Genomic DNA, 25,457 nt, shown 5'->3' with positions numbered 1-25,457 from the left:
AATAAGAGATGTTTGAAGGAATTTAGTTGAAACCTATTTGTTGAACACCCCATAATCTATTCAAATTGGTGATGCTAATGGGTGGGGAGATGCCTGGCCCCAGCACAGATTATCAAGGAATATGGACCGGCGACATAGGCCCAAGACGGTAGTTGGGGATATCGGATACTAGTGTGTATATATATTTATAACAGATTAATTCAACTGCAAGCAGTCTTAGAGATAACAGCTAATTAAACTGTTCAGGCCCTTAATCTAGTAGCCGATCAAACCACCCAGACAAGAGAAGTAGTTTTATAATTTAGATTAGTTTAAAATTATCTATTAGCAGAGGAAGGAGGAAGGAAGGGTCTGTGAGGAACAAAACTTGTCCACCTGTTGTATGCAAATTGATGATAATGGACTAGCAATAAAAGAAATTACTAAGAGCATTCACAGGCTAGTTCATGTGCCTGTACAAATTTGGAAATCTCCCTTCACAAATAGCTGGTGGTCTTGGTTTGATGGTGGCTGGTGGAAACAGCGCTTATGGTACGGACATTGCAATCAGTGGTATTATTCTGTTGCCACTATGTTTACCCTGGATAATTACATTGGTAACAAGAATAGTTCGAAGATCACTGCGAAGAATCTTACAATATGGAGGATGCCACTAAAATGATGATTTTACAGAAAGAAGGATGGGAGGCAGTAGCAGGGGATGATCCAGATGAGGAGGTTAACAAGCAATGTGTAGAGATGTTAATTGAATTTAACCACAATGTTAGTTCTTCATGAGGAAATATATGTACAAATATATTTATGAATAACAGGGGGGACTGTGTGAGAAAAGGTGAAGAACTTACAGATTCTAAAGTAGATCAAGCCTTATAGGCCTCAGTTTCGGCTTCTCCGGAGTCACGTGATTTTAGATAAGGCCTGGACCATGTGGCCGAAGAAGCTTTATATCATCTTGTCTACTACATTCCACTGACCAACTAGGGGAATAGTAGATTTATGTGACCAGTCACAACATACAGAGGATGGGATTTTGGAGGTTCTTTGTCTGAAATGTATAAAAGCTGTAAGCATTTTCAAGGTTCTGGCCCTATCCTGCTGTGAAATTTTGCTTGCAGACCAGGATGGGGTCCACTTCTCGAGATTCTAATAAATTATTCTGCTTTCTATGAGTGATCTCTGTAGTAGTCAATTTGGGTAGGTCTTTTTGTCCCAAACATGGCCGTGGTGACTCTCTTCTCCTTCACTTACCCATCCGTCTTCTGCATATTGTCCCCACAGTCCTTTCTGCAATACTTCGAGTGGTTGTCAAAGAAGGGATCCTCAGAAAACATTCCCCGAATCTGTAGGCACCCATCTCCTATTGATCTCTGGTGGCATCCACCTACAAAAGCTGTGACCAAAACTGCAGCGCTGCTCTTCTCTGTAAGACAGTGACCAAGTGCAGATGATCGCACAAATATTCACACATACATGCAATCCCTCTTTGTTGCATTCATGCTTCTAGTTTGGAGACTACAGTCTGTATTCCTACAGCTATAGCTCACAAGCCCATGGTGCTTCTCATTAACAATCTGCCAGTAGACATGAGTGGCTCTCAGCAAAACCCTTAACTTAATTGCTACTAAGAACATTAGTTACAAAACATTCTTATGTTCATCCCCATAAACTCCAAGTATATACTACTACAAATACACATAAAATCTAATGGCATTAGAGGGCTCAAACTTGGAATATGAGGGTCTAGGATCTCCATGTGGCAAGGCAATTCATAAATACTGAGACTGCAAGGAGTGGAAGCCTTTTCTGGTTTTCTGGAATCCTTATGCAAACTCTCTTTTAGGTATTATCTTCCATTACTAGAATGTAGCAAGGTCCTGGAGGGCAAGGATTATCTTTCTTTTTTCTTAGCATGATTCCTGGCACATGCTAAGTGCTTAATAAATTAAGTGCTTTTTACTTTGTTGCCTTTATTCTAGGCAGCCACTCTGTCCCTAAAAAGCATCTTATCCTAGAATGAAAATATCTGATGTATACTAGAACCTGATATTCAAATGGGATAAACTGAGTGAAGATCTCTCTTAAGGATGTGGTCTCTACTTATGCCCTAATTGTGCCTGGAAACTTTGCAATAACAAGTTGAGCTATAGCTTAAAAGCAGCAGGTATTGATTATCTTAGATAAACAAATATTTACCTTTTGTCTCTTCCCACCCCCAACCTTTTCATTAGCATTTAAGTAACTAATAGGTAAAGTGTGTTCTGGGGTCTCTGGGTAAGTCAGAACTTTGCCAGCCAATGGAAGAAAAGATCAGAATGGAGGATGGAGGCCTCTAGTTAGGGTCTATATAATCCTGAATTTGCAGCTTGCACTTTGCACTGCTCTACAGAGATCTGGTCTGTTGGGAGTTGCCCTTTCCTCTTGAGATCCTTTGTTGCTTTTTACCTTGAGAGTCTCTGATTTTAATTTGGGTCACTGTCCCATGCATATAATAGGGCCTAATTCTAAGCCTAGTACCACTCTTGAAGATGGGATAACAAAGAAGTGAGACCCCAACCAAAGGCCTAATCCTATCCCCACCAAAGTGGAGATTTCTCTGGAGAAGGGGGATCCCAGATCATCCTACATAGGTTGTCCTTGGTTCCTTTTTTTTGGATTTAATTAGCAAATTGGAAATGCTTTGGCATTTATGGTTCACAAATGTACTAACTTTCTCCAACTCACAGAATCCATTTCTAATTCTTTTTAGGTTCAGTTGAAGTACTCTCTCTTTAGGAAATCTTTCTTGACATCTCCCTAGTTATTAGTGTCTTCTTTTTCCTCAGATTATTTTGTATTTACCTGTTAGCATGTCTTATTCCCCAATCAAATGTAAGTTTTTTTAGGGAAATGAGTGTTTTATTTGTTTACTTTGGCCTTCCGGCACACAACATGGTACCTCAATTGGTCAGTCAACAAAAATTTGGTAAGCACCCGTCATGTGCTAGGCATTGTACTAAGCACTCTGAATACATAAAAAGGTCCAAAACAATCCCTTTTCTCAAAAAGCATGGAGATGGTGCATGTAAACTGTTGTGCCACAGTTTCCTTTTAGTGTCTTATCTCGGTTTCCCTAAATTGTTCTGCCTCAGTTTCTCTGAATTGTTACTGCCTCAATCTCCTGGTTGCAAACTCCATTCCTGACCATTAGGACTGAGATAATTCGGGCTGGGAGCCCTGACCATTAGCATTCCATAGGCAGATAAGTTACTAAGAGATATGCCTAGTGACTACTTCACTCCCTATTTAACAGAATTTATGGTCCTATCCCCAACCTGTCAGAACCCAATTGATAGTCCCTGCCTGGAAATTCCCTCCCTCACCAGTGTTCAGACTCCACCCCTTGTCTTTGTGTCCCCTGATCATTTGGGGCCATATATAAATCATTGGAATCTCACATTCGATGCTGGATTCTTTGAGAGGAAAAGTCCAATTTAGCCCTGGAGGCAGAATTAATTCTGCTGTGCCTGCAGACTATCTGTTCCTCTCAGAAATCCAAATAAAATATTAAAAACTCTCTAATCTCCATCTTGCCTCAGTTTTTCTGATATTACAAAACAACTATGTACAATTAAGAGATATAAAGGATAAATGAAAGAGAGTTTCAGAGGGAAAGTACTGAGAATGGCTTCACTTTAGCTAAGATTTGAAGAAAGTCAGGGAAACTGGGAGGTACAGATGAAGGAGAGAAGTCTAAGCATAGGGGACAATGCTGGGAGTCCAGAGATGGGAAGTTTTATATAAGGCAAAGCAAGGAGGCCAATGACTCTGAACTACAAACTACGCGCAGGGAGGAAGATGTGAGAAGATTGGAATGGTGGGAGGGTTATGAAGGGCTTTGAAATTCCTATAGATTTTATATTTAATGATTCAGAAGGTTATAAGGAGCCACTGGAGTTTATTGAATGACATTTTTAAAATGAATTTGACATAGTTAGACCTATACTTTAGAAAAATCTTTTTGACTCCTAAGTGGAAGATGGATTGGAATGGGAAGATTTTGACCAGCAGCTGCCTATTGCAATGAGGTATGAGGATTTGAGCATCCATACCAGGATGGTGGCAGTGTCAGGGGAGAAGAGAGTGCACATGAGAGAGAGATGTTAACAGAGGTAGAAATTACAGAACTAACAATTGAATATAGGGGGTGAGAGAAAATGCAGGTTGAAGTTGACACTCAGGTGTAATGGATGAGAATTGTAGTGCTCTTGATAGTAACAGAACTATTAGGAAAGGGGTGTATTTTAGGGGGAAAATATTAAGTGAAGTTTTGGAGGTGTTGAGTTTAAGATGTTTGAGCATATCCAAGTCAAGATATCAAAAAGGCATCTGGAGATATGAGACTGGAGGTTGAGAGGTTAGAGCTGGACAAGGAGGACTGAGAATCATCTGTACAAGATGCTAATGGGAGCTGAGATCACCAAATACACAATAGGTGCTTGATAAGTATTTGTTGAATTTAATGACTAAGTGCTTGTTGAATATATAAAGGGACCTTTGAGAAATCCAGAAAATGGGTAAGCTTACAAGTCTTCATCTAAAGGGGTTAGTTTATACTCTTGGTTTTTTACTGAAAAGAAGCACAGGGCAAATAAATTCTGTGATAGTCATTCCGTTTAATTAAATAAACATTTATTAATCTTCTCCTGAAGTTTTCTTCTGATGTACTGTGGTTTGGGGCGGGGCAGTATCAAGTCACTGGTTTTTCATTCTTGTTTTCCTGAACTTATGACTTTATCAATGTGGGGAATTTATGATGGGACAATTCCCTTCACCAAGAAAATGGGCAAGTTACCTGCAATTTCCCCTCCAAAAGAATTGTGTTGGGCACTGAGATTAAGTGACTTGCTTTTGATCAGAAAGGAATCATAGTTTGAAATGCTCTTAAGTATAGGCCAAATAATAAGCTGTATGTTGACTGAGAGGTCGTCCAGCTAAATTCGGGGGGTTACTAGATTGTCTGATAATGATATCTATATCTATATCTATATCCATATCTATATCTATATCAATATATCTATCAATATCTATATCTATACTTTAGATATATTGCTTTTAGTGCTAAAAGACAGTCTGCCAAATCAGGAAAGGTTAGGAGAACATCCATGACATTGAAACCAAGGATTCTTGGAGAATGGAAGTAGGGAGTAGCTCTTTTTGCTAGGTGCTTGGGAAGTAGGATGAATAACACCCTATACTCAGTATAGTAATAGTAACTGGAGATCTATATATCTAAACAAAATTTATCACTCTAAGTTTGATAGAGTACTTTGTATATGTTATCACTCTTGAGCACTATTATAACCTTATGAGGCAGCTACTACAGATAGTCTCATATTCATATAAGTTCAAATTCAGCTTCAGACACACACTTAGCTGTGTGCCCCTGGACAAATCCCTTAATCCCATTTGCCTCAGTTTCCTCATTTGTAAAATAAACTAGAGAAGGAAATGACAAAACACCCCAAGAAAATCCCAAAGGGAGTCACAAAAGAGTTGGACACGACTGAACTATGACATCCCATAGATATTTCTCCCAGCATGGTGTCATCTGGAAACTTAATATATTATCTCTGCTTTTATCCAAGTCATTGCTAAAACTATTGAACAGCAAAAAAATCTTTAGTAAATTTTTTTTTTTTGGCTGAGGCAATTGGGGTTAAGTGACTCAAGTGACTCTTTAATAACTTCTTAAGACAACTGGGATAAAATGTAAAATCCTCAACCTGGTATTTAAAGTCCTCCATAAAAATCAATCTTTGTTGTCTTATTTTTATTTTTTTCCATATATTCTCACTTCTAGTCAAATGTCCTGCTAGCTTTTTTCTATCAGGAACATTCCATTTTTCTCTTCTATATTTTTGCAAAAGGAGATCTCACATATGTGGAATATAGTTCTGATTCATCTCCACCAGATAGCTAGGTAGTATAATGCAAATAGGCTTGGGTCTACAGTCAGAAAGATCTGAGTTCAAATTCAGCCTTAGATACTTAACTAGCTTTCTGACCCTGCACTTGCCTGATGTTGTCTCATTCTCCTTAATTGTTAAATTAGGACCTACTTCACAGTGCTGTTGTGAGGATCAAGTGAGATTTTTGTAAAGCACTTAGTAAGATACCTGGCACATAGTAGATACTATATAAATACTTATTCCTTTCTCCTGTTCTCACTTCTTAGAAGTGCTGGCTTCCTTCAAAACACAACTTAGGTGCCACAAGAAATTTTTCCTGATCCATTCAGATGTTAATTATATGTCTCCTACACATAAAGATCAAGAAGAAAAGACCTAATTTTTAGGGAGTGTGAGGAAAGATTGGACACCCTACCTATTATTATCTGTATTTTCAGTCAATTAAAAAAAATGTATTAAATGCCTACTATGTGCCAGGGACTATACTAAGTGCTGGGGATGCAAAAAGAGGCAGAAAAATAATCTCTGCCCTTAAGAGCTTACAATCTAATTCAGGAGACAATATTCAAGCAAATATATACAAAGCAAACTACACATAGGTAAACAGGAATAAATTATCAGAGGGGTAGCACTGGAATTAAAGGGTTAGGGGAAGGCTTCCTGTAGAAAGTGGGATTTTAATTGGGACTTAAAGGAAGCCAGAAAGGTCAACAGTCTGAGAGGAAAAAGGAAACATTGTAGGCACGGGGGCTATCCAAAGAGAATGCCCAGAACTAAAAGATGGAGTGTTTGTGCAATGATCAGTGTAAATGTCACAGGAAATACGAGTGCAAGTTGAGGACTACAATATAAGAAGACCAGAAAAGCAGGAGGAGCCTTAATTATGAAGGACTTTTGAATACCAAACAGCATATTTTGTATTTGCTCCTGGAGGCAAAAAGTAGCCAGTGGAGTTTATTGTGTTGGGACAACTGGACCTATGCTTTAGGAAAATCACTTTAGTGGCTGTATGAGGGATGGATTGGAAGGGGGAAAAGGATTGAGGTAGAAAGATCCACCAATAGGCTATGACCCTAATTAAGGTGTGAGATGAGGAGGCCTACATTAGAATGGAAGCAGTGTCAGAAAAGAGAAGGGGAATATTTGGAAGATGTTGCAAAGGTGAAACAGATAGCAATAGCTTGGATGTAGAAGTTGGGTGAGAGTGAGGAATTCTTGATGTCCTTGAAGTGCTGAGAAGATGGCATTGCCCTCCACACTAATAGGGAAGGAGAAAGATAATGAGTTCTGTTTTGGACATACTGAGTTTAAGGTGTCTTTGGACATCTACTCAAGATTTCAGAAAGGAGATGTAAAATTGGAAGTTAGCAGAAAGGAACAGGAAAAATAGATTTAAGAATTATCAGCATAAAGAGAGTAATTATTCTATTATGTGATGTTCCTAGAAGACTGGACACTAGCAGGGCCACGCTGAAGGGAGGAAGCCCAGAGTGGTGGGGTGAGATCATAGTTTATGAGACCAGAAGTATTACGATCTTTGGATTTGAAAGGAGTCCTGGAGAGAGAGGGAGGCAGGATGCTATATGAAAGGCACCCACCTGCCCAGAGTGAGTAGGCCGCGAGAAAGCAGTGCAAAAACCTCAACAAATGCAAGACCTTGGTGCAAGGGTGTGAATTGCACCTCTGCATAGTTGTATTTCCCCATATGTATCCCATATACTCCCTGGGTTTTCCTTATGTTTGATCACTGTGTATTCCTATTTATGGAAAGGCATACTGTTTTGTTTTATATTTACTTTTCTCCCTTCTCTCGGATTTTAAATCCCTAGAAGAACTGACTATAGTTTTTATTCTTCTAGCATCAGTGCCTCACTCCTAGTAGGCCCTTAATGTTCGTTACCTTTAATTGCAAAGAATCATAAAAATCATATATTTTAAGACACACCTGGTCAGTCATCTCGTCTACTGCAACTCTTACACGGGGTCATCCAATATCTACTTGAAAAATGCAAAGGTTAGGTGGTTTACCACTGCCTAGGATAGTCCAATTTGGGGCATTCTCGATTCCATAATTATGCAGATGAGTCAAATGATTAAAAGAAGCCAGAGAAGTCAGCAAGATCAATGTCAAGAGTTAGGCCTCCAGCCTCTGCACTAGCCCAAAGCCACTTCCCCTCACATCTGGGAAGAGCTCTGATTTGGTGACTTATATGTCCTTGCTTCTCCTTCCCCTTTCTTTCGTCCTCTCCCTTTCCTTTCCTTTTTTTTTTTTTTTTTTTTTTTTTTTGCTTTCCTTCCCTTTCACCTTTCCCTTCTTCCTGCTCCCTCCTCCCTTCTCTTAATGCCCCCCCCCCCCCCCCTTTCCCTCGCTCCCTCCTCCGAGGCTCCTCCTTTTTCCACCAGAGGCGGCCACGTGATCTGTCAGTTTGAGGGAGAAGAGGAAAATGGCCGCTCGGTCTAAGCCGTAGACAGCGGCTCGGAGTCCCCTTCTTTTTTGTCTGACAGCGCCAACTCTAAAGAGGGCTCCTCTGCGGGGGCCCGAAAGAGGGCCCAGAGGGGCTTCTAGACGGTGAGCGATAGGCGCCGGGGATGGGAAGCTGGACGTTCGTCCTGTAGGGCGGTGGCAGTGGCTTTGTGGAGAGCGGGGAAGGGCGGCCGACGCTGGCGCCGGGGCTGTCTGGGAGGGGGTGTGTGTGTGTGTTCATAGAGGAGGGAATAAACGGGTTACGGGTGTATACCGGAGCGAGACAGCGGTGTGTGTGTGTGTGTGTGTGTGTGTGTGTGTGTGTGTGTTCGTTCCCCGAGGAAGGTGCTGAAGTGTGTGTGTTCAGAAAGGAGAGAACGGTGTGTGGGTGTGTTCACTGGAGTACTAGCCAGGTGTGTGTGTGTGTGTGTGTGTGTGTGTGTGTGTGTGTGTGTGTGTATGTGTTCACAGAGGAGGGAATAAGCGGGGTATGGGTGTTTACCTGAGTGAGATAGCGGTGTGTGTGTGTGTTTATTGTAAACAAGATGGAACGAGACGGTGTGTGTGTGTGTTTCCAGAAGAGGAACTAGCTAGGTGGGTGTAGGTGTGTGTGTATGTGTGTGTGTGTGTGTGTGTGTGTTCGTTCCCCGAGGAAAGTGCTGAAGTGTGTGTGTTCATAAAGGAGAGAACGGTGTGTGGGTGTGTTCACTGGAGCACTAGCCAGGTGTGTGTGTGTATGTGTTTTCACTGGGGAAAGAGCAAGCGGTGTGTACGCGTGAGCACAGGGTGGGAGCGAGGAGGTGTGTGTGTTCACAGAGAAAAGAGCTAATGGGGTGTGTGCCGATGTTCATAAAGGAGAGAACGGCGTGTGGGTATGTTCACCCGAGTAATCTAGCCGTGTGTGTGTGTGTTTGTGTGTATTTTCACAGAGGAGTGAGCTAGCTCTGAGGGGGTGGGGGTGGGCGCGCTGATGTGTGTATGTGTTCAGAGGAGAGAGCGGGTGGGGTGGGTATCTGTGTTCATAAAGGAGAGAGCACTATGTGGTGAGCTAGCGGAGAAGTGTGGTTCACAGAGGGAGCGAGTATCAATAGTGTTACATTTTCCTCTTTGAAATGAGGAAATTGAACCGAATGAGCCCCGAGCGTTCTTTCCAGCTGAATATTCTGAGCCTATGAAAATGTCTGAGTGACGGAAGAAATGTATGTGTATAGATGTGCATTTATGCATCCAACAGTAAGAAAATAGATGCAGGCATGGGTATGTGTGCTTAGTCTGTCCCCCAAACACAAGTTTTGTATTTTCTTAGACCTTCCTCAGGATCCTGGACCTAGGTCGCCTGGGTCGTCTTTACCTTTGCTCCGGCGAGCTTGATAAACAAAAGGTGCTTGTGAATGTCAGGGTGGGGCTGCGGCAGCTGTAGGGATTTTTCTCAACTTCCGATCCTGCCAGGTGGATTACTTCTGATTACTGAGAGCTTTGATGATTAAAGGAACGGGAAATCTCTTCTGGATTCTTTAACTCCTGATAATTTTGCTTGCTTCTGAAGCCTTTTCCTTTAGGACTTTTCCCGCTTCATTTTATTTTAAGATCCAGCCTCTGCCACTTATTGTTCTGTGCGACCTTGAGCAAGTTATTTAATCTAAATCTTTGTTTCCTCAAATGTAAAATGAGGGGGTTAGACTGTGTGGTTTCTAAAGTGCTTTCCCTCTCTAAATCTAAATTTTAAAAAAAATCATTAAAGCTTTTTTGTTTTCAAAACGTGCATAGATAATAAATCTAACATTCTATAAAGCACAATGCAAGTTTATCTTGCCTGTTTTGTAGGTGAAGAATCTGAGCCTGAGACAAATAATGACCATGGCCAACAAATGTCAGAGACCGAATCCAATAGGTTTTTTGATCTCAAGTCATTTGTCCTTTTCATTGTACAGGCTACTGTACTCAATTTGGGATTGTATGATAATGCATAGGGTCAGATGGGTGGCACAGTGGATAGAGCACTAGCTTCCAAGTCCAGAAGATTCATCTTCATGAGGTCAATATGGCCTAAAACGTGGACTAGCTGTGTGACCCTGGACTAATCACTTAGCTTTTGTCTGTTTCCTCATCTGGGCTGGAGAGCAAACCAGTCTATTATTCCTGCCAAGAAAACCCCAAATGGAAAGTGATCCTGCATACAAGATACTTCAAAATCTTAAGGCACTAAATTTCTCTTTACACACATACATCCCTGAGAACCCAATGGCCTTGTACTATATGATCTTCCTCTTGACAGTTTTGTGACACAAATTTTTAAATGTTGGCTAAATAGTTTGTGCGTATGTGTTTATGTAGCCATAGATATGTGTATATATGCAGAGAAAGTTGAACTTGATGACATTTAACTAATTTCAAAATCTGGAAGTTCAAATCATAGAATTTAGAACTAGAAAAAGGATTGATGTCATCCAATTGCCTCCTTTCACTAAGGCTCAGAAAAATGAAGTCAGAGGCATTTCTGGTAAATGTTTAACATTTGGCTCTCAAGGAAAAAAAAAGTACCTATAATCTAATAATAGATCAAGCCCTGATTTGTAGCAATTAATTTCTGAGATGTAAATGCTCACACTGAAAATTTAACAATCAATTTGAACTGGTAAGCTAGCTTCAATGCACCCGTGGATGAAGCACTGTTTTAAATGACAATGAGATTGACGTAACTTATTTAGCATCTCTCAAATTCATAATTTAAATCTTAGACTTTTGGACTCTGAATCCAAAATTCTTACTGCTACACCAGACTGCCCCTTTGTGGCAGTCATCTTTAATGTCTTCCAAGCCAGGCAATAAGTATTTTCTTGGATTTCTTTGTGTGGTGAATTTTAAGGGAAAAAAAAAAATTCTCTCTTACAAGCCTTCAACCTTCAGAAGAAAAAAGAATGTAAATTGTAAATTGTAAAATGAAGGTCTATTATATCAAGATTAGTTTTTTTTTTTTTTAAATCTTTTTTGTGTGTGTCTTGGACCTCTTTGGCACTTAGGCTATTCTGAGAAGAATAATGTTTTTAAGTATATAAAATAAACTACAAAAGACTAGAAAGGGAACCAATTATATGGACATATGTATTAAAATATTTGAAAAACAACTTCATGGACCTCAGATTAAAAACATTTGGACTAGATGATATCTCAGACCCTTTTCAGCTTTTGAACACAAATTTATAAACAGTGAAGTGTCATGAAATCAAACTTTCAAAGGCATCTTTAAAAAAAAATGAATGTTAATAACATTAATATAAGTCCATTAGGGTCACAAAAGATGTTTTTATTCATTAATTCTGATTCTTAACGGCCACCTTGGTAGATGAGTAATACATTATTGCTTCTAGGTTTTTTTTCCCCCATAATGCATTTGGTTTTTAACTAAATTATGTCTTTGTTACAGCACTTAGTTCTTGAGAAGAATTTTAGTGACACTATCTTAGTGATTTAGTGCCACTCTCTTGTATAGGAACAGTAAATGGACTAACAAGAGTAGGAAGCAGTGCACTCTAAAGACTCATTAGTTAATTCTTCTGGTCTCAGGTCCATTCAGATAAGTAGTTTATAATTTACAGAAAATGCCCTCTTGGTTCAGAAAAAATCAGTATTTGAGGAAACTGTGTGGAAAACCCCCCAAAGTAGGAGCCAAAAGACTCAGCTTCTTTCTTATCTAACTATTGTGGAATTTTGGACAATACTTAATGTCTCAAACTAGTTTCTTCACTTTAAAAATTTGGATATCATAATGTCTGCCCTGCCTAAAGGCTTATGGTATCAGTGAGATAATATGTATGAAAATGCTTTGGAAACTATAATATTGAAGCATTTCATTTTCCTATTTAGCTTTATTTTATATTAAATTTCTTTCACATAATTCTTACTAGAAAAATTCACTGTTGATTTTTCCTGATACTTGCTTGCTATTTTATTTCCCTCTTCTGTACCTTTGGTTAGATCCCTCCCTCTTATCCTTCTTGCCCATGTTTACAATGGACACTCTCCTTTCTTTCTTGTCTAATCCCTAAATTTCTTTCTTTCTTTCTTTCTTTCTTTCTTTCTTTCTTTCTTTCTTTCTTTCTTTCTTTCTTTCTTTCTTTCTTTGAGGCAGGTGCCAATATTATAATCATCTTATGCATTTTAAGAATTCAAACAATCTTTTTTTCAAATTTATTTTATTTTAGTTTCAATTCTGAATTTTCTCCCTTTTTTCCCTCAAGTCCCTTTTAAGAAAGCCAGAAAGAAACAAACAACTATTGGAGTACTTTTTTAAAAAAAAGATCTGTGCCATATACATAGTAGTTACTTACTAATGTTGATTGAATTAAATTTGTCTTTTCTTGTCTTTATGAACTATTATGAAAATGGTGATCAATATTCAATAGCAATGTAAGTTATTTTAAAATATGTTAATACATTTAGATCATTGGATAATAACTAGTGTAAAATGTTTGTCTTTCAGTACAATTTACTGTCCCTATGGCAGGACGTGATAAAAAGTGTTTCTTGACAATTCTGTTAGAGAAAAAAAAATGGAACAACATAATTCCAAGTGAGGACATCATAAAATCATGAAAAAACCTTGAAAAATTGAAATAATAATACTTCTTAAGTATTTTATTTACTGATAAAACTGATAAATTCTGTGTGTGTTCTACTATAAAGGTTCTCTCTGGCTCTGCCAATTACTGCTCTTTGACTTTGAGCAGGTCATGTGATCTCCCAGAACCTCAGTTGTTTCATGTATAATTATAAGAAGTATGTTGCTGTGTGAGAAAATGAATAGCCTGATTTAAGAGCAGCTGATGACACAGTGGCTGAGCACAGAGCCTGGAGTTGGGATGACTTGACTTCAAATACAGCCTTAGGCACTTACTTTAAGCTCTGTGATCCTCATTTAATTGCTGTTTATCTCAGTTTCCTCATAGGTAAAATGGGAATAATAAGAGTACCTACTTTGCAGGGTTTTCATGAGGATCAAATGAGATAATAATAGTAAAGCATTTTGCACAGGGTCTAGTGCATAGTAAGCACAACATTAATGCTAATTAGCTATTTTTATTATTTGATGACTTCTGAGATTCATTTCATTTCTTAATCTATGGATCCTATGTACAAGCTTGTTCATCCTAGCATTAGCTAGATGTTTATTCAAATATGTTATAAAGAACCTAAGTAAAAAAGAACCTAGTATTTCAATTTAGTAAAAATATTTACTCGTCAGCTTATGTGTACTAATTTGACTGGCACCATTGCAGAGTTTGAAAAAAAATTTTGGGGAGACATATAGAAGTGAAGGTATGTCATGGTATTGTATAGATGGAAATTCCTTTTTCAAAAAAATAGTTCAGAGATAAAATAATTGTTTATTTAGTCAGAGGAGTTGGGTTTGAATTCTGACTCTACTACTGATTGACAGTCTATAAAACTATGGACCAGTAATTTCATTTTCCTGGATTCACTTTCCTCTTGTTAAATGAAGTGGTAAACTGCATAACTTTTGAGATTCTTCTACCTAAAAATGATCTTATGATTGCCTAAGTACTAGGTAGATAGTATGTGGTCTTTTGGCCAAATTAATGTCTTTGAGATTTTTAGCCATAAAAATTCATATATAACTAGCCAGTACATGTTAATTAGAAGCCAAATAGAATTTAAGCATTTGTGTACCTCTATAATTGTACATGTTAGATTGTATGTTGGCAGATTTGAATCAGTAAATGTAATTGAGGCCAAAAGTAATCTACTTCATATAACACATATTTCTGCATTCTCTGTTGAATGAAAAACAAATAGATATCCCCTAGTCTGGCATGTAATGGACATAGTGAATGGCTTCATTGTTTTTCCTTTGTTCTTTAAGAGGACCAATGCCATCATGAAGGTGATTCCTTACCTTGTGAGTGAATTGGATTTAAATGAGACAGAGCTTCACAAAATCACCAGTTTAAGTATGTTGGACCTAGAATCAGGAGTTCAGTTCCCCTTTGAGACTTTTTAGCTGTGTGACTTTAGTTACTTCTTCGATAGTCTCATCTATGAAAGGAAGATAATGATATTTGTACATATTTACAAAGCTATGACAAGAATAGTGCTTGGTAGAATTGAACGGTATATAAGCATATGAGGCTATTAAAAAGCTTGAGCCCTTGTTTATTTTCTTACCAAAGATTTTTGCTTCAGCCTTATAAAAAAGTTAAACTTAGTTCATTTTTATTTTAGTCAGTTAGTAAACATTAATTAGGCTCATTCTTTGTGTTAGGCATTGTGCTAACTGCTATGAATAGAAATATAAATAAAAGCAAAGATAGGGCCTGCTTATGGAAATAATATGAGAAAACAATAACATACACAAAAGCTTAAAAGAAGGTTGGCACAAAAGGTCCCTGAGACAAGGGTGTGTTGGAGAATTTCAGAGAAGTCCCAAAGTAGTGAGGTTGGTAAGAAATGGAGAGAAAAAACTGTGTTGAACCCCCTCTCTAATTTAAAAAAAAAATTAAATTTTAATTTATGGGATATAAGAATTTCTGTAAGAATATGTCAAAAATGATTGTACAGTATGAAACTGTAAAATTACTATGTACAACTTGCTATTCATTTTAATCTTTATAATAAAGTTATGTGAAATTCTTTTTTGTTTTTTTCCTTCCCTTCATGCCCTAGAGATGGTTATCATTAGACGCAAATATATATATGTAACTGTTATGTGTGTGTGTGTATATATATGTATATACATATGTAAAATCATTATCAGTTCTTTCTGTGGATGTAGATAGCATTTTTCTCCACATATTCTTTGTAGTTAATGTAGCTAATATGACCTATTCTCAAAAAAATTTTTTTCAGTAGTATTTTTCTAATTACATGGGTCCATAGTCCTGTCATTTAGTCAAAGAGAAAGGGGATACTAAATGAAATGTGAACATCAGGTAAATTCAGTCTTGCAGCATAATGGCATTTCTCTATGATGTTTTGCCGGGAAGGAAGATAATATTAAAGAGTTAATTTAAAAAACACAAACACTGTAATAAAAAATTTTTTTTTTTCATTTTTGAATATCATGGTTCTGGAGGGGAATGAATAGCAAAGTATAGGATTTTAAATTTTGTAATGAATTTATTGCAAAAAAGAGGAGGCTTCAAGCTTATTGCTTAAAGCTTCAATGTTGAGTTTGTTATATCTAATAAGCACATTTAGTGAGGTGAATGTGGGGGAGGGGAAGGAAGAGAAGGGGGGGAAGTCTAAATCTATTTTCTTTTCTACAAGGTTTATAAACAAACTGTAGTATCTAAAGATGTAGAGTCAAAATTGGGAATCTTAACACTGTTTGGAGACTTGTTGGATATGTGGTAATGGTGATTCCTTTTTTTGAGCATGAGTTGACTTAATTGGCCTTTGTGGTTCCTTCCAGCTGTAAAATTATATGATTCTCAATAAAAGCCAAATAAGGGAATTGAATTAGTCAGAGAGATCTCAATTGTACTTAGTTTGACTCTGTATTTGTTTCCCAGTTTTTCCTGAAACATCTTAAGCTAGAACCTTGTTGGCCCTGACCTTATTACTCTCCATGATAACAGAAGAGACCCTGTAGCCTGTGTAAAAAAACTTTACTTTTTTATTTCCATTAGTTAAGAAAATTCATAAAGCTTTTGTTACAAGTGATCCATAGGACTACTTTCTTACCTCTGTCTTTGTAAGAATGGTCTATGTAAGTACTTAGTATTCAAATGGATATGTGATTTCGATTTGATTGATGTAGATCACAGTCTATATATTTGTCCATCCTATGAAACTTTTCTTTCTGTTCTCCCATCAGTTCTTCACAAAGGATCAGTCTTATTTTCTCTTGCTGCAACATGACCATCTCTTATCTTCCTATCATGTATTTCCTTAAAGACATATTTTCTAAAATGATAATAACAGTATCTATCACTTTTAAGATTTGCAAAGCACTTTCACAGCAATCTTGGGAGATTGATACTATTATTTTTCTCAGTTTACAGTTGAGGAAACTTAAGCAGACAGAAGTTCGTTGACTTGCCCAAGGTCATACAGCTACTAAGTGCCTTTGGCACTGACTTCTCTCCATAGTACCTTCTTGTTGACTCTAAGATAATTCTTAGAAGTTTCCCAGTGGTTATATGTTCTACCTACTCTACTTCAACAAGTGTTTCCCCATTGTCTTTTGAGTGAGATTCAGTTTAATTTCTTTGGAGAATGTTGTATGTCACATTTTGCTGCCATGTAGCATCCCTGGTAGAATGCTGCTATTTAAAAAAAAAAAAAAATGTGTCTTTTTTTCTGGAAAGAGATTTGGGTCATTAAAAGAGCCTTGTGGTTCCCTAAAGACAATGCAGAGGCAGCTAAGTAGCTCAGTGGATAGATTATCTGCTCTGGCATCAGAATGACCTGAGTTCAAATATGGGCCCTGACACTAGCTGTTTGACCTTGGGCATATAGCTTAACCCCATTTATCTTAGTTCCTCATCTGTAAAATGAGCTGCAGAAGGAAATGGGAAACCAATCTGGTATCCTTGCCAAGAAAACCTCTGGGACCTGTATATGGTCTGCAGGATCACGACATGACAGAAAGACTGAACAACTACAGCAAAAGCAATCCAGCATACTCTGACCTTGGTCCACTCTACCCCTGCCTCACTGTCCATTTGTGCCTCCTTCTGTAGTTATGAATGTGTTCTCATACAGTTACTATTCTTGTCTCTTTATATCATTCTTATTTTTTTCCTTCAAATATTAATCATCAGTACTTCAGTATGTGGTATTAAAAAGCCTTATTTTCTTCCCTCGCTTTAATTACTGATTGGGCATTGCCTGAGTCAACCCAAAACTTTAATTAAAAACCTTGTCTTTAAAAGGCCAAGATTTCCCACTAAATCTGGGGTCATCTCCTATCATCCTGATCTATATCTCGGCCACTGGACCTAGATGACTTTGGAGGGGAAAGTGAGGCAGGTAACTTGCACAGTCCTCTCTCACTTCACCTGAATGTCATGGCATCATCTCCCTGACATGGCATTACCTCCCTAATATCATGGTTCTCTTGGAGAATGAAGGGCAAACAACCACCATCACCAGAAAGCCTTAATATTTGTTGTCTTTTGGAGGTACACTAAAATATTTTTGCCTCTTCAAGGAATCCACATGTCCTTCTTTCCTTTAGTTCCAGCTTTCTTCTTGTTTTTTTGTATATAGCAAAAATGCCAAGATCAATATGATTCACTTCCTCCAATATTATGACTGTTTGTCTTTGGACAAGTACCTCACATTTTGAGTTACTTGTTCTTTCATTTTAAGTCGTGTCCAACTCTTTGTGACTCCTTTGGGGTTTTCTTGTCAAAGATACTGGAGGGATTAGCCATTTTCTTTTCAAGCTCATTTCACATATTGAAGAAACTGAGGTAAATAAGATTGTGATTTGCCTAGAGTCACAGAGCTAGTGTCTGAGGCCAGATTTGAGCTCAGGATGATGAGTCTTCTTGATTATAGGACTGGTACTCTAAACACTGCCTCCTAGTGAGCCTACAGTCAAATTAAAGTTTATAGACCATCTAAAAAAATTTGTGCTTCTTATCACCATTTGTTCTTTTATCACTCTCTCTGAAGGAGCAGAAGGATCTAAGATCTATTTTATAATTTTCTTTGTTTTTTGGTTTGCCATGGCCAAATAATTTATCACCAAGATGCCAATTCTATTAGTAGTCAACCCTTTCTGCGTGTAAGGAGGTTGGCCAAAAGAAAACAGACTTATTTGTTCACTTGTGCCTTATTCAAAGCCTTTCTGGCTTGGAAGAACCCTCTAGAACTTAGTTTCCACTGGATTTAGCCTTCAAAAACCCAGTGTCATCTTACTGACACAATAAAGCATTATAATAAGCTTTTTTATGTTCCTAAAACATAGAACAATATATATGTAATATTATGTCATCCAGGTGAGACTGGGTTATCAAAGACTAAGTCAATAGAACATAAATTCTAGCAGATTCTATCATTCTGGAAAAGCTTTGAGTATTAGCCAAATAATAGAATGAATCTGTTCTCCTAAGTATAGTCAGCCTAATTGTTCCCTTGAGATTCTTGACCTTTTATTCTTCCAGATGAATTTTGTTGCTATTTTTTCTAGTCAGTAAAATAGTTTCTTGGGAGTTTGATTAGTATAGCACTAAATAAATAGATTAGTTTAGTTAGTATTGTCATCTTTATTATATTCGCTTGATCTATCCAAGAGCATTTGATATTTTTCCAATTGTTTAGATCTGACTTTATTTGTGTAGAAATTGTTTTGTAGTTTTGCTCATGTAATTCCTGACTTTCCCTCGGCAAATAGATTCCCAAATATTTTATACTATTAATGGTTATTTCAAATGCAACTTCTCTTTGTATCTCTTGCTATTGGATGTTGTTAGTTATGTATAAAAATGCTGATGATTTATGTAGATTTATTTTGTATCCTGCAACTTTGCGGATTATTTCTAATAGCTTTTTAGTTGATTCTCTGGGGTTCTCTATATTTATCATCATATCATCTACAAAGAGTGATAATTTGGTTTCCTCGTTACCTACTCTAATTCCTTTAATATCTTTTTCATCTCTTATTGCCAAAGCTAGCATTTCTAATATAATATTGAATAGTAATGGTGATAATGGGTAACCTTGTTTCAATCCTGATCTTATTGGGAATGGTTCTAGTTTATCTCCATTACATGCTGCTTGCTGGTGGTTTTAAATAGATGCTACTATTTTAAGGAAAAGTCCATTTATTCCTATATTCTCTAGTGTTTTTAATAGGAATGGGTGTTGGATTTTATCAAATGCTTTTTCTGCATCTATTGAGATAATCATATGATTTTTGTTAATTTGGTTACTGATATAGTCAATTATGCTAATAGTTTTCCTAATATTGAACCAGACCTGCTTTCTGATATAAAACCTACTTGGTCATGATGGGGATGACTTTCTGTAATATCTTTGCTAATATATTATTTAAGATTTTTGCATCAAAATTCATTATGGAGATTGGTGTATAATTTTCTTTCTCTGTTTTCATCCTACCTGGTTTTAGTATCAGTACCTTGTCTATGTCATAAGAGGAATTTGGTCGGAGTCCTTCATTTCCTATTTTTTTCAAGTAGTTTATATAGTATTGGAGTTAATTGTTCTTTAAATGTCCATTTGGTACTGGGGAGTTTTTTTTTTAAGGGAGTTGATTAATAGCTTGTTCTATTTTTTTTTTTCTAAAATGGGACTATTTAAACAATTTACTTCCCCCTCTGTTAATCTGGGCAATCTATATTTTTGTAGGTATTCCTCCATTTCACTTAGGTTATCAAATTTATTGGCATAAAGTTGGACAAAGTAATTCCTAATTAATGTTCTAATTTCCTCTTCATTAGTGGAAAGTTCTCCCTTTTTATTTGTAAGACTTACAATTTGATTTTCCTCTTCCCATTTTCTAATCAAATCTACCAATTGTTTTATCTATTTTGTTGGATTGTTTTCATAAAAAGCCAGGGAAAAGTAGACCAAAAAATAATTGGAAACTAAATAATCTCATACTAGAGAATGATTGGGTGAAACAGCAAATCATAGACATAATTAATAACTTCACTCAAGAAAACGATAATAATGAGACATCATACCAAAATGTATGGGATGCAGCCAAAGTGGTAATAAGGGGAAATTTCATATCTCTAGAGGATTTTTTTCGTAAAACCAACTCTTAGTTTTATTTATTAATTCAATAGTTGTTGTTGTTTTTTTTTTTTTTTTACTTTCAATTTTATTAATCTCTCCTTTTATTTTTAGAATTTCAAGTTTAGTATTTGGGGTTTTTTTTAATTTGCTCTTTTTCTAGCTTTTGTAGGTTACAAGCCCAGTTCATTGATCTTCTCTTTCTCAATTTTATGCAAGTAAACCTCTAAAGAATTATGAAATTTCCCCCATTAATACCACTTTGACTGCATCCCACAAATTTTGGTATGTTGTCTCATTATTGTCATTCTCTTGGATGAAATTATTAGTTGTGTCTATAATTTGCTGTTTTACCTATTCATTCTTTAGGTTGAGATTGTTTAATTTCTAATTACTTTCGGGTCTATTTTCCCCTGGCCTTTTATTGAATGTAATTTTTATTGCAACGTGATCTGACAAAAACTTGATTTTGAGGTCTTTATGTCCTAATATGTCATCAATTTTTGTATAGGTTCCATGGGTTGCCGAGAAGAAAGTGTTCTCCTTTCTGTCTCCATTCAGTTTTCTCCAAAAATCTATCATACCTAATTTTTCTAGTATTCTATTTACCTTCTTAGCTTCTTATTTATGTTGTAGTTTTATTTATATAGTTCTGAGAGTGCAAGGTTGAGATCTTCCACTATTATAGTTTTGTTGTCTGTTTCTTCTTGCAGCTCTCTAAACTTCTCCTTTAGCAAGTTAGATGCTACACCAATTGGTGCATATATGTTTAGTATTGATATAGCTTCATTATCTGTGGTAACCTTTAGCAAGAAATAGTTTCCTTCCTTATCTCTTTTAATTAGATCAATTTTTGCTTTTGCTTTATCTGAGATCAGGATAGCTACCCCTGTTTTTTTTACTTCACCTGAAGCATAATAGATTCTGTTTCAGCCTTTTACCTTTACTCTATATGTATCTCCCTGCTTTAAATGTGCTTCTTGTGAACAACATATTGAGGGATTCTGGCTTTTAATCCAGTCTCCTATCCTCTTCTGCTTTATGGGAGACTTCACTCTATTCATATTTATGATTAAAACTATTAATTCTGTATTTCCTGCTATCTTATTATCCCCAGATAATGCTTTTCTCTTTCCTTTCTCCCTTACCCTCCTCCCCAGTATTAAACTTATGAGCACCACTTGCCCCCCCTCTTTAGAATTCCTTCCTCCCCCTTAGAGTCCCTCCCCCTTTCTTATACCTTTCCCCTGCTATTTCTGTATTCCCTTCTATTTAGCCTACCCTTTCCCTTTTCCCCTTTCCCCTTTCACTTTACTTACATTTCAATAGGATGAGAGAAATTTATCTGTAAACCAGATATGTCTAATATTTTCTCTTTGAGCCATATCTGATGAGAGTAAGATTCACACAATGTTCATCCTAGTCCCTTCTTTCCCTCAAATATAATAGGTTTCCTTTGACTTTCCTGAGATGTAATTTCCCTCATTTTATCTCCACTTTCCCCCTTTTCTGGTTCAATCCCCTTTCCTCCTCTAGTTCCTTTTTTATATTATAACAGAAATACAGATAATATATTTCATTGAATGCCATCTTCTTCTCTGGAAGAAAATCCTCAGTGTAGCTGGGTAGTTTATTCTTCCTGTAATCCAAGTTTCTTTGCCTTTTGGAATATCAGATTCCAGGCCCTTTGATCCTTTAAGATGGAATCTGCTAGATCCTGGGTGATTCTTATTGTGGCTCCTTGGTATTTGAATTGGTTTTTTTTTTTTTTTTTTTTTTTTTTTTTTTTCTGGCTGCTTGTAATATTTTTTTCCCTGGTGTGATAGTTATGAAATTTAGCCACAATATTTCTTGGGGTTTTAATTTTGGGGTCTCTTTCAGGAGGTATTTTGTGGATTCTTTCAAAGGCTATTTTACCTTCTGATTCTGTGACAGCAGGGCAGTTCTCTTTGATGATTTCCTGAAAAATAGTGTATAGGCTCTTTTTTTTTTATCATGGTTTTCAGGGAGTCCAGTAATCCTTAGATTGTCTCTCCTAGATTTCCCAAGTAGATATTTTACATTGTTTTCTATTTTTTCATTTTTTGTTTTTTGGTTTTGTTTGACTGATTCTTGATGTCTCTTTGAGTCATTCATTTCCATTTGTTCAATTCTGATTTTTAGTGAATTATTTTCTTCATTTTTTTTTTTTTTTACTTCTTTTTGTATTTGTCCAATTGAGTGTTCAAATGAGTTTTGTTCTATGGATTTTTTCCCATTTCACAAATTCTGTTTTTTAAGGAGTTATTTTCTTTTTCCACTTCATAAACTCTTTTTCTAGGAGTTATTTACCTTTTCTAATTCACAAATTTTGTTTTCCTGGGAGTTATTTACCTTTTCCATTTCACAGATTCTGTTTTTCAGGGAGTTGTTTTCTTTTTCCATTTTGTCAAATCTATCTTTTAATGAGTTACGTGCCTTTTCTAAACCCTCTTGCATTTTTTCCTTTACTTTCCCCATTTTTCTTCTAGCTCTCTTAATATCCTTTGTAATTTCTTCTAGGAGAGCCTTGTGTGGTGGGGAGCAGATTATATCACACTTTGGGCTTCATCTGGAGGCAATCTGCTTTTGTTTCCTCAGGGTTTGAAATCTGTTTTTCTCTTTCCCCAAAGAAACTCTCTATAGTTAGAGTTCTCTTTGCCTTTTTACTCATTTTTTAAAAAACATTGGGATCTGCTTTTAGGGCAGGGGAGTTTTTCCAAGCTTCCTCTACAAGCTGCATTGAAACAGCAGGGGCTGTGCTGGGATCGCACTGAGTCACTCCTGGTGCTGGGTGGGTGTGGCCAGGTCCCATGAGACGGCACTTTGGGGTTCTCTCGTTACCTTTCGTGTTTGTGTTGGATGTTTTATAAATTCTCTGCTGATCTGCTGGCTTTCAACCAGAGCAAAGTGGCCCCCACTGTGGTAGAATCCTCCCTGTAGATTCTCTGACCGCACCCTACCCCCATTCTGCACAGAGTGTGCCGGCCTCCGTGACTGTGCCTGGCCTCCTCCCCTGCCTGCACCCGAGCAAAACAGACCTTTTCTGGCGATCTTCGAATTATCTTCTGCTGGTAATTTGTTGCACTCCCAATATTTGTGAATTCTGCCAGTCTAGAACTAATTCAGAGACTGAATTTGGTAATTAGTTGAGGGTCCTGGGAGAAGATCAAAAAGAAGCATGTGTCCTCTCTGCCATCTTGGCTGCACCTAAGAAGCTCATCTTTTATAATTTTAAATAGCTCAGCTGAAATTCCATCACCTCCACTAGCCTTATTGTTAGCAATACTTTCTAAGGTTTATTTGACTTCATTAGTCAAGATGTCTGGCCACAAATTTATCTGGTGATAAAAGGAAAGATCAAGATTGTTTAGGAACCTGGAATACAACAACTGTGAACCCCAGTAAGCCAAATGTGATCACACAGGAAATGAGGAGATTACACGTCAGTATCCTGGGTGTCAGTGAACTGCAGTGGATGTGAATGGGTGAATTTAATCCAGGTGATCCCTACATATACTGTTGTGGGCAAGACTAGAAGTGTGGAGTAGCCTTTGATAGTCAATAAAACCAGTATGGTTTAGGCTCAAAGATGACTGAATGTTGTTTGATTCTAAAGCGAACTTCAATATCAGTATTACCAAGCTTATCTTCTAAACACTGATGTCAAAGCTGATCAATTCTTTGAAGACCTACAACACTGAGAAATAATACCATAAAAAGATATCACATTCATCATATGGTATTGGGAATACTATTGCAAGAAATAAAATGATAATTGGAATAACAGGCAAGTTTGACCTTGGGGTACAAAATGATGTAAGGTAGAGATTATTAGAGTTTTGTCAAGATAACTACTCTTTTTCCGTATCCCAAAGGCCAAATCTATATGTCGCCATATAGGATATAGGATGTCGCCAGGTGGTCAATATACAATTGAGATATGTGATATACTTTGCAGCCAAAGGTGGAGAGACTCTAATCAATTAGTTAAAACAAGACCTGGAGCAAATGTGGCTCAGATCATGACTTCTTCCTAAATTGAACTAGATTCTAACCCTAAATTGAAGAAAGTGGAGAAAACCCTCAGACAATATAGTATGACTTTAGAATATACCTTATGAATATGAAATAGAGGTAGCAAATAGATTCAGAGGATTAGAGTGCCTGAAAAACTATGCAGGCAGCAGCAACAAGAATTATTCTAAAGGAAAAAAAAGAAGAAGAGCAAGAAAACAAAAGGCAGGCTAATAGAAGCTTTACAAATAACTCATTTTAAAATGAGCAATACAAAGATTTATTAAAGTATTCTAAGTATTCTGTGAACATGAGTGTTAAGAAATAATGATTAAAACCCTAAATGTTCCATTTATTCATGTGCCATGTGATAATTATTACATTAAGGTTTGTAAAGAGCTTCACATAGATTCTTATTTCATCTGTAAGAATATATATGCTCTTGGCTTTTAGCATTAAGAGTTTTGATTAGTAACAAAAGACTATGTGATGATGATAAATGAATATAAGTTCATTTTGAGGATTTATGATGTGATTAGAAACTGTGGGATACTTTGGTGAAGGTCTCAAGACACAAGTATAGATTTGGAAACCTAAAAAAGAAATATGAATTAGTGACTTAATTATAGGATTTCTATTAAAGATATTGCTTGCTAACATTAAATAAAAAGAACTGATCTAAAATGATATATTGTTTTTAGAAGGTTTAGATTTATAGATGACTTTTAATACCCATTTTTTGATTTTGCTTTCTAATAGTGATTTTAAATATATTTTATTTTTTTTAAATAGGTACTGAAAGATAGCTAACTGAAGCTTTTCTGTGAAGATGGCAAACCTTTTGAGTGATAGTCTTCTTACTTATGTAGAAGAGGAAAACATTCCTGGCCTAAAAGCATTTCTAGAAAAATGCAAGGATGTGGATGAGAGAAATGAGGTAAGACAAGGAAGCAGAATCTTGTAGATGGTTCATTTAATTGAAAATGTAAATTCTGCATTTCATTTAAACATATTTTATTCTTTTTATTTTTCAAATAACAACTGTTTTTAAAAAATATATTTCTATCACTATGTCAGAAAACAAGTATACAGCTTTTCCAACATTTATCATGTTCTCGTCATTTTTGTCACTGTAATTGGTGTGAAATGCTTTAATGTGCATTCTGCAATTGTCTATAATTTAGAACATTTTTTTCCTACATGATTTTTGAGAGCTTGAATTTCTTTTTTTAATAACTGCCAATTCCTATCCTTTGACCATTTATCCATTGGGGAAATTACTT

The 25,457-nt window shown here is 36.6% G+C and overlaps 1 protein-coding gene across 5 annotated transcripts in view; it reads left to right on the top strand.

Annotated features, from left to right (window-relative positions):
* The first annotated feature begins 8,392 nt into the window (after positions 1–8,392).
* Positions 8,393–25,457, top strand: part of KIDINS220 (kinase D interacting substrate 220) — a 176,562-nt gene continuing 159,497 nt past the window's right edge. For all 5 annotated transcript variants that reach the window (XM_051976080.1, XM_051976081.1, XM_051976079.1 and 2 more), the window contains exons 1-2: positions 8,393–8,517; positions 24,967–25,111. In XM_051976080.1, coding sequence (XP_051832040.1) covers positions 25,004–25,111 — 108 coding nt within the window. In that variant the 5' untranslated portion in view covers positions 8,393–8,517; positions 24,967–25,003. The remainder of the gene's footprint in view (positions 8,518–24,966; positions 25,112–25,457) is intronic.

The sequence above is a fragment of the Antechinus flavipes genome, chromosome 2 (genome assembly GCF_016432865.1).
Source record: "Antechinus flavipes isolate AdamAnt ecotype Samford, QLD, Australia chromosome 2, AdamAnt_v2, whole genome shotgun sequence".
Classification (NCBI taxonomy): Eukaryota; Metazoa; Chordata; class Mammalia; order Dasyuromorphia; family Dasyuridae; genus Antechinus; species Antechinus flavipes.
The sequence above is the reverse complement of the archived record's forward strand: the minus strand, read 5'-3'. Positions and strand labels throughout refer to the sequence as shown.